This window comes from Musca vetustissima, unplaced genomic scaffold (genome assembly GCF_032173495.1).
Source record: "Musca vetustissima isolate MV318-11 ecotype Yass unplaced genomic scaffold, APGP_CSIRO_Mvet_v1 utg2624, whole genome shotgun sequence".
Classification (NCBI taxonomy): Eukaryota; Metazoa; Arthropoda; class Insecta; order Diptera; family Muscidae; genus Musca; species Musca vetustissima.
Genome location: NW_026888004.1, coordinates 47,463 through 58,075, shown reverse-complemented (window position 1 = coordinate 58,075; position 10,613 = coordinate 47,463). Strand labels below are relative to the sequence as shown.

General features: G+C 32.3%; 1 protein-coding gene across 1 annotated transcript in view; it reads left to right on the top strand.

Annotated features, from left to right (window-relative positions):
• Positions 1-2,073: 2,073 nt before the first annotated feature.
• LOC133335839 (nuclear RNA export factor 1) overlaps positions 2,074-10,613 on the top strand; it is a 35,181-nt gene continuing 26,641 nt past the window's right edge. The window contains exons 1-3 of the mRNA XM_061544133.1: positions 2,074-2,167; positions 2,276-2,434; positions 2,535-2,638. Of these exons, the coding sequence (XP_061400117.1) occupies positions 2,077-2,167; positions 2,276-2,434; positions 2,535-2,638 (354 nt within the window). The 5' untranslated portion in view covers positions 2,074-2,076. The remainder of the gene's footprint in view (positions 2,168-2,275; positions 2,435-2,534; positions 2,639-10,613) is intronic.

Sequence of the window (10,613 nt, the reverse complement as noted above, 5' to 3'; positions counted from 1 at the left end):
AAATATTCATGCCTAGAAATCAGCTGATCCATTAGAAAATATTCTTAAAAAATTCGTATCTGATACTAAGCTGATCCATTAGAAAATATTCTTAAAAAATCCGTATCTGATACTAAGCTGATCCATTAGAAAATATTCTGATACTGTGAGATCAGCTGATACTGTAAAAAAGTCCTTAAATCCACGCCTATTAGACAGCTGATCTTCTTTAAAGAAAAATCCACGCCTATTGAACAGCTGATCTTTTTTAAAGAAAAATCCACGCCTATTAGACAGCTGATCATTTTAAAGAAAAATCCACGCCTAATAAACAGCTGATCATCTTTAAAGAAAAATCCACGCCTATTAAACAGCTGATCTTCTTTAAAGAAAAATCCACGCCTATTAGACAACTGATCATCTTTAAAGAAAAATCCACGCCTATTAAACAGCTGATCTTCTTTAAAGAAAAATCCACGCCTGTTATACACCTGATCTTCTTTAAAGAAAAATCCACGCCTATTAGACAACTGATCTTCTTTAAAGAAAAATCCACGCCTATTAAACATCTGATCTTCTTTAAAGAAAAATCCACGCCTATTAGACAGCTGATCTTCTTTAGAGAAAAATCCACGCCTATTAAACATCTGATCTTCTTTAAAGAAAAATCCACGCCTGTTATACACCTGATCTTCTTTAGCGAAAAATCCACGCCGATTAAACAGCTGATATTCTTTAAAGAAAAATCCACGATTATTTGACAGCTGATCTTCTTTAAAGAAAAATCCACGCCTATTAAACAGCTGATCTTCCTTAAAGAAAAATCCACGCCTATTAAACAGGTGATCTTCTTTAAAGAAAAATCCACGCCTATTAGACAGCTGTTCTTCTTTAAAGAAAAATACACGCCTATTAAACAGCTGATCTTCTTTAAAGAAAAATCCACGCATATTAAACAGCTGATCTTCTTTAAAGAAAAATCCACGCCTATTAGACAACTGATCATCTTTAAAGAAAAATCCACGCCTATTAAACAGCTGATCTTCTTTAAAGAAAAATCCACGCCTATTAGACAACTGATCATCTTTAAAGAAAATCCACGCATATTAAACAGCTGATCATCTTTAAAGAAAAATCCACGCCTAATAAACAGCTGATCTTCTTTAAATAACCTATTAAACAGCTTATTAATCATAAAATACTGAAAAAAATAAAAACCAATTAAATAGTATGTCAATGGAACTACGAAACTTCTACAAAATATTTTTAAAATATTACACGATTTTTAACCAGTTGGTGCTTTTAGAGAATCTTTTTTAAAAACTCCACGTCTTTTAAACTGCAGTTGATTTGGAATAAAAAAATCCTACCAATATTATTTATTATATTTCTAAAAACTACCTCGAATTACATCTCGCTTTTTTTCATATAAAAATATTTATATAATTTTCGCTGAAACTCCTTCCTAACTATTTTCTCAAATAAAAAACAAATACCAAATTCTATATCTCTTAAAAAAAAAGAAAATAAATTTCATAATAAATTGTGCGAAATATCCTTTTTTATTTTCATTTAATACGGCATTAACATTAGAACTTTTTACCGGGTTAACCTACTTTATGAGGATTTATTTGGCATATATTCAAAGAAATTGAAAATTTAAACCCACTACGTTAACCAAATCCGGTCTAATGTAAACGACCTTTAAATTAACTTTCTTTGCATCATAAGGACTTTTAGTGGGGGTTCACATGTCATGATATGTATGGCAACACTGCCATTATTTCTCACAGATGCAACCCTGAACTGTGATAACCTAAAATAACAACCCTGTTGACAAACACTCTTGTTTTTGACATCTTCTGCTTACACACACACAAAAACAACAACAACGCACACACACGCGCTTTTACACTGCACCAACGACGAACGAAAAGACTACAAGAGGAAGAAGAAGAGACAGAGATTTTTTTGCATTGTTTTAACAAAGTTAATTTCGTTCGTGCGTGTTTTTGGAGACATTTTTATAAAAAATAAAGCAAAAATATTGAAAATAATTCCCTATAATATATAAATAAAAGATTCCAGTAATTAAATATGCCCAAACCCCGCGGTGGCCAGCGTCCAAATTACAATAGTGGACAAGGTGGTGGTTCACGATATGCAGCACTGAACGACTATCAAAATGGTGGGTATTTATTTGTTGATGATGAGACAAGCAAGACATTGCGAAATACCTGCTGCGAAGTGGTGTAAACAATTTTTATCAATTTTTTTTCAATATTATTGTTTTTAGATCACGATGATCGCGGTAATGATGGCCGCAAAAAGGAGCGCAATACCACACGAAGGGTTAGTTTTAAGCCCTCAGCCTTGCAGAGTAAGGGCGGCATTAAGGGTCGTGTCAATGAGTTGGCCCTGCGTTCCCGTTTGGAGGATGATGAGGATATGGATGGTTTGGTTACCAATTTAAATGTAGGAATCAACAATTTTTTATTACGTCTTCAGGGTTTTGAAGTGAAATATTGAAATATGTGTTTTTTTCTAGTATGAAGATCGTTCACAAGGCCCCCGACGCAAAGGTTCACCCATACCCAAAGGCAAATTTGGCAAGGGCCGTAAATTGGGTATCAGTCAGTTTGGATGGTATCAAGTAACGGTGAGTCGAAAATGGATTTTTTTTTAAATTATTTATTCAATTCAATTTATTTCATAAACGAGAACCTAGCCCAAAGGGCCATGAGGGATTCCAAAAACTTTATTTAATTCTAAGATAGTATGTAGGGGAAAGACAATATTCGGGAATTGGAAAATTGTCCTCTGGAAAAAGCAATTCCAGTTGTTGCTAGAAAATGTAAATAAATTTGAAAAACAAAATTAAAGAATAGGTAGGAAAACTGCTGAAAATATCAATTTCTTAACGAAGGAATTTCAAAGTTCCTGAAACTTACTCAATTTTGGACCTCAAAAGCAACTACAACAACTAAAATCTATTCCGACGACAATCGGATCTACGCTCCAGAACGACCCCAGTTCGACTCGGCCAGGGATTGTCAACTCAGCGAAATCTATACCAAACGAAACTACAACAACTAAAATCTGCTACATTTCAATATATAAATTTACCGGAGTCCAACTCGTTTAGTGGCTGTTACAACAATCAATTTTTTTATGAAATGCTACAACAACAGCAACAACGAAATTTATGAATTTCCACGACAGGGAGGTCTATGATCGGAAACGAACCGAGTCTTACCTGGCCAACGTCTGTCATCTCAGTCAATTGTGTAAAAGCAATAAGGCTTCTACAACAACAATAAAAACAACGAACGTAAAGAATGCCATTCCCGCCAAAGGCCCTATAGAAAAAAATTCCAAAACGGATTTCCTCATCGTATAGAAAATTTCTAGAATTTCCATGTGTTGTTCTGAAGACATTTTTTGGCGGCATTTTTTTGTATGACAAAGGATATGATCAGCATGACGTCTCCGCATGTCCTTGTCCAAATTTAATTATTTTTAAAATGTGCCCTCACAGCAAGAATTCTAAGGTCAGGGTACCATTTATCTAATAAACAGACTAATGAGGTCTTCTCCACGCCTAAAAAGCGGTAATTTTTCAAACAGGACACTCAATTAGCGGTTTAGTCACAATGGCGGAAATATTCTTCATCAAATTCCATTATGGGTCACCGACCAAAAGAAATCTCTAGAATCAATGTATGTCCCTATAAAATCGATTATAATTGGAGGTTAGATTTTTTTTTTTGCTGAAAGATTTTTTGATTTATTTTGAGTCAAAGGCTTTTTCTCAAACATGGGTTCTAATTAGCGGTTTGGTCTCAATGGCGGAAATATTCTCCATCAAATTCCAGTATGGGTCACCGACCAGAAGAAATATCTAGAACCGATGTATGTCCTTATAAAATCGTGTATATTTTGAGGTTAGCTTTTTTGCCAAAATTGTTTTATCTATTTTATGTCAAAGCCATTTTCAACCACAGGGCTTTATAATATCAGGTTGGTTTCAATGGCGGAAATATTTTCCATTAAATTCCATTATTGGTCACCGACCAGAAGAAATCTCTGGACCTCTATAAAATCGGTTATAGTTTTAAGTTAGCTTTTTTTTTGCAAACAATTTTGTATTTTTTCCATTCATAGCCATTTCACCCTCAGGCCTTTATAATATCGGGTTGGTCTCAATGGAGGAAATATTCTCCATCAAATTTCATTATGGGTCACCGACCAAAAGAAATCTCTGGACCCCATATATATATTCCTATAAAATCGGTTAAAATTTGTGGTTAGATTTATTTACTTTTTTTATTTTTGTATATTTTAAGTTAAGCTATTTTCACGCACTTGGCTTGGAATTTTTAAAAAATCCACGCCTAATGTTGGGGCTGAGAAAAATATTTAAAAAAAAAATCACCCGTAAGACATTTATCTCGTTTAATTTACTACATTGTCTGTATATATCATCCACAGCCAGTTCTAAAAATTTTACAATTTTATTTAATCTAAATGTAAACAAAATTTTGTTGTCGGCAATATTTCTTGTTTTTATATTTTACAACCCCACCTACCTACCTCCCTTCCTCCACCACCTCCTCCTACAAACACCTCAAATAAATAGCAATATTTATTAACGACATTTAACAGATGCAAATATAATTAAAAACAAAATGCAACAAAACATTTAAACAAATGATAACAAACTGCAATGTAATAATGGAATAGATTGGCAAAAAAAAAGGAGACCACCTAAAACAGGTGGAAGGAGGAGAAGAGGATGTTGGTGGGGGGGACTTGAAGACAATACATAATAGAAATTATTAACTTTATTTTTAATAGAGCAAATTGGCAGAGAGAGAGAGAGAGAATAGAATTTCTTGTAATACCTCTATAATCATTTTCAAACTTGAGACTGTTCTCAATTATTCGAAACTTCTCTATTTATTATTAAAATATTGGTTTTGCTATGCGAATCTTCGTTGTTGTCGGCAAATAATATGTGGCGGCATATTTCCTTGAGTTTTGAGAATTTTGTCTTTCAGCCTGGCTGTCTGCTTGCCAGTTGTTTATATTTGCATAGCATATTGCGTGTGGATTTTTTTCAAGACCTGTGTCTTTATCTTTAGCTCTCTCTCGGTGTATCTTTTTTTTTAATACACTGCTGTGTCAGCTACATATTTATAAAAATCGGTTATAATTTGAGGTTAGATTTTTTTGCTACAATTTTATCTATTTTTATTTAAGGGGTTTTTCTAAAACATAAGTTCTAATTAGCGCTTTGGTCTCAATGGCAGAAATATTCCTCATCAAATTCCATTATGGGTCACCGACCAAAAGAAATCTCTGGACCCAATATATATCCCTATATAATCGGTTATAATTTGAGGTTAGATTTTTTTTGCTAGCATTTTTTGTTCTATTTTGAGTCAAAGCTATTTTCAACCACAGGACTTTCTAATATCGGGTTGGTCTCAATGGCTGAAATGTTCTTCATCAAATTCCATTATGGGTCATCGACCAAAAGAAATCTCTGGACCCAATGTATATCCCTATAAAATCGGTTATAAGCTGAGGTTAGCATTTTTTTTGCTAATTTTTTTTTGTTCTATTTTGAGCCAAGGGCTTTTTCTCAAACATGGATTTCAATTAGCGGTTTGGTCTCGATGGCGGAAATATTCTTCATCAAAATCCATTATGGTTCACCGACCAAAAGAAATCTCTGGACCCAATATATATCCCTATAAAATCGGTTATAATTTGAGGTTAGATTTTTGCTCAAATGTTTTTGATTTATTTTGAGTTAAAGGGTTTTTCCCTATATGGCTTCCACTTAGCCCTTTGGTATCAATGGCGGAAATATTCTCCATCAAATTCCATTATGGGTCACCGACCAAAAGAAATCTCTACAACCAATTTATGTCCTTATAAAATCGGGTTTAATTAGAGGTTAGAATTTATTTAAAGAAAATTGTAAGTCTATATTGCCATTATTATTGTTGTTGTTCTCTCATTATATTTTTTTGTATTCTCAATTTCCGTTAATCTCATAGTTTGTTATTATCTTAAAAAAATAATCTACAATTTATTCTTTATCTCAATTCAATCGACAAAACGAAACATGAACAACGTACAACCATTCGATGCATTTGTCGATTGTAACTGGTTGAAATAGGAAGTCGAAGCAGCAACAGCCAATATCTACTTTCTACGTCTGGGGTGGTGTGATACCAAGCAAAATTCCTTTGATTTGTTTTGGCAAAAAAAAAAAAAAAAAAAAATCGGAAAATCTGACCAGACACTTAACAATAAAAAAAAAAACAATTATAAATCTTGTTATCTAAATCGAATTAGAAATCTATATTTAATCTAGTTTTTTTCTTATTATTATTTGCTGGAGAGTCGAAGAAAAGCGTGTGTGTGTGGGGTTTTCGGGAGGATCATAAACAATCACTTATTGCTCTACCCTAAATAATCGGTTATTATTCTCAGAACTATTTGTTTTCGTTTTGTTTTACCGCGACAATTGTATAATCGACGATTGTATATGTGCAGTACTGGCTGGTACCGACTGCTGCTGGATTAATGTCTGATCGACGGACTCCGTCAGCCAAGTTTATATTACCTTGACGCCTATTGTGAAGATAAAAAAGAGTTGAATATCGGAAAAAAATAAAGTTTTAAATAAATAGTTCGCCGTCAACCACCACCCCAAATCATTCATCTAAAAAACGTTTAACTAAAAAGGTGATTATCATATATTGAGATTATAAAAACAACCACAACAACAAATATTTAAAGAAAATCGAAAAAAAATTAAAAAAAAAAATAGTGAGCGAAAAAATGTATGAAAAAAATTTGTTGATTTATAATAAAAAAAAACTGTTGAGGCTAATGGAAAAAACAATCCAAATAAATAATAACATTTTTTTAATAAAATAATTAGTGAAATTAATTAAAAAAAAAATATTTTCCCCCCTAATATGGAGATTTCTTATATCGACAGATTATATTTGGTTCATTTCTTTTGAGGCCAATTTCCAAAACAATGCTTCCATATAGCCGGTTGGTGTCAATGGAGGAAATGTTCTCCATCAAATTCCATTATAGGTCACCGGCCACAAGAAACCTGTGGACCTAATAGATATCGCTATAAAATCTGGTATATTTTAAGGTTAGAATTTTTTTTCCGCATTTTTTTTTCTATTTTGAATCTAAGCCATTTTTTCCCACTTGGATTCCAAATAGCGATTTGGTCTCAATGGAGAAAATGTTCTCCATCAAATTCCATAATTGGTCACGGACCATAAGAAACGTGTGGACCTAATATATATGCCTATAAAATTGGTTAAAGTTTGAGGTTAGATTTAATTTGTGTGATTTTCATATATTTTTAGTTGGTGCTAATTTTTCGAATTAGCGGTTTGTTCTTAATGGAGGAAATGTTCTTCATCAAATTCCAGAATGGGTCGCCGACCATAAGAAACCTGTGGACCTAAAATATATATCCCAATAAAATTTTGAGGTTAGCATTTTATGGGTCATTTTTGAAAAATTTTTGTTGAAAAGAAGTTAATTACTCCCTCAATACCTCCATATGGGGAGTAGCTATCAATGAAGGAAATATTCTACATCAAATTCCATTATAGGTCACCGACCAGAAGAAATCTCTGAAACCAATAGATGTCCTTATAAATTCGGTTATATATTGAGGTTAGATTTTTTTTATTGCAATGTTTTTGTTAAAATAAAAAGCCAAAGCCATTTTCTCCCATAAGGGTTCCTAGTAGCTGGTTGGTCTCAATGGCGGAAATGTTCCTCATCAAATTTCATTATAGGTCACCGACCAGAAGAAACCTGTAGTCCCAATATATATGCCTATAAAATCGGTTATAATTTCAGGTTAGAATTTATTTGTGTGATTTTAATATATTTTTAAGTTGGTGCTAATTTTTCCAACGGGGCCTTCAATTAGCGGTTTGGTCTCAATGGCTGAAATGTTCTCCACTATATTTCATTATGGGTCACCGACCAGAAGAAATCTCTAGAACCAATGAGTGTCCTTATAAAATCGGTGATAAATTGAGTTTAGCAGTAATTTTTATTTTTTTTTTATATTTTGACTCAGAGCCAATTTCTCCCATAAGGCTTTATAGTAGCTGGTTGGTCTCAATGGCGGAAATGTTCTCCACTAAATTGCATTATGGGCCGCGGAACACAAGAAATATGTAGAACTAATATAAGTCCTTTTAAAATTCGTTTATAAATTTGAGGTTAGATTTTTTTGGTAATTTTTTCCCCACATGGCTTCAAATTACCGGTTTGCTCTCTCTCAAGCCAGATGGTAACAACCCACAGGCGGAAGTATATTTTCATGGCCATTCCAAAAACATAAACAAATTGTTAACAATTTATGACTCCCACTTATCTTAGTGGGCCAATAACAATCTGGCGGAAAGGCAGAAAACAAACTTCTTATCACATCTCCATATCTTGAGAAGATCAAAAGTCAATAGAAATCTCTATAATAACTAAAAATTGAAAATCATTTCCGATTATTCTTATTTCCATATATTCCTGATAATTCAATATTCCCAATAATTGCGGATTTTCCACTTATCCAAATTATCCTCTTCACGGGTTTCCCATTTCAACAATCACTTGATTCAATTATACGCATACTAAATATTGCAAATTATATTTAATCTTATCTACTATATGAACAACAACAATAAATAATAATTGACTATAACATGCACAAACATGCTATATCTCCCAATAATAATCTGAAGAAGCCCAATCAATAATAATATTGAGCAGCAGATATCCAAGATAATCCTGCCGATTAAATGTGTGACGTTTTGACAAGGTAGTAACAGACTTGAAAATATAATTAAAGAAAATATATAAAAATAATATTAAAAAAAAAAATATTAAATGTATAAAAAAATTGTAAAATATTTAAAAAAATATATATATAAAAAAATTATAAAATATATAAAAAAAATTATAAAATATATAAAAAAAATATTAAATGTATAAAAAAATTGTAAAATATTTAAAAAAATTTCTTTGAATATTATTAGATTTTTTCGATTTTCTTTAATATTTATTCATATTTTGCTATATAAAAAATTTCAATAAAAACATGATCAGTCATGTTTTGAAATAGATAATTACCAAGATTTTGCCAAAGGCATTTTGAAAAAAAAAAATAATTCTCTGGGGTTTGGAAAACATTTCCCCCCAACCCTATCCGCTAGAGGTTTTTTGTCAATGAAAGAAATATTCTCCATCAAATTTCACTATAGGTTACCAACCACAAGAAATTTCTAGAGTCAATGGATGTCCCCATAAAATCTGTTTTAATTTGAGGTTATAATTTTTTTTTTGCTACAATTTTTGTTCTATTTTGAATTAATGCCATTTTCTGCCACTAGACATTCAAATAGCGGTTTGGTCTTAATGTAGGAAATATTCTCCATCAAATTTTACTACAGTCCACGGACCACAAGAAATTTCTAGAGTCAATGGATGTCCTTACAAAATCGATTTGATTTAAGGTTATAATTTATCTGTGTGATTTTTGTATATTTTTGATTTGGTGGCGATATATCCTCCAATTAGCGGTTTGGTCTCAATGGCGGAGATATTCTCCACCAAATTTCATTATGGGTCAAGGACCAGAAAATATCTCTAGAACCAATGTATGTCCTTATAAAATCGGTTATAATTTGAGGTTAGCAGTAATTTTTATTTTTTTTTTTTATATATTTTGATTCAGAGCCAATTTCTCCCATAGGGCTTCCTAGTAGCTGGTTGGTCTCAATGACGGAAATGTTCCTCATCAAATTCCATTCCATTCCATTATGGGCCACCGACCACAAGAAATATGTAGAAGCAATTTATGTCCCCAAAAATCGGTCATAAATTAAAGGTTCGATATTTTAGCCAAAATTTTAGTTCTACTTTGAGTTTAAGTCATTTTCTCCCTTAAAGCTTTCAATGAGCGGTTTGTTGTCAATGACGGAAATGTTCCTCATCAAATTCTATTATGGGTCTCCAAACAAAAGAAATCGGTATCTGTAATAGGTACCAGAAAAATATCGATTCAAATTTGGTTTTTTTTTAATTTTAAAGGATATTTTGTCTAGATGCCAAAATTTTGCTCTCAACGTCCTTGTAGCAGTTCGGTATCAATGGAGGACATGTTCTCCATAGAATTTCACTATGGGTCTCCAAACAAAAGACATTGGTATCTATAATATTTCCCCAAATGATATCGGTTAATATTTGAATATGTGAAAAAATTCGATTTTTTTTTATTTTAAAGGTTTTTTAGTCTTGGGGGCAAAATTTCCCACTTAGCATCCTTGTAGGGGTTCGGTATCAATAGAGAAATTTTTCTTCATCATATTTCACTATGGGTCTCCAAACAAAAGAAATCGGTATCTGTAATAGGTACCAGAAAAATATCGTTTCGAATTTGAATATATTAAAAAAATTTCATTTTAAAGGTTATTTAGTCTCGGGGCAAAAATTTTCCTCTCAACGTCCTTGCAGCGGTTCGGTATCAATGGAGGACATGTTCTCCATCGAATTTTATTATGGGTCTCGAA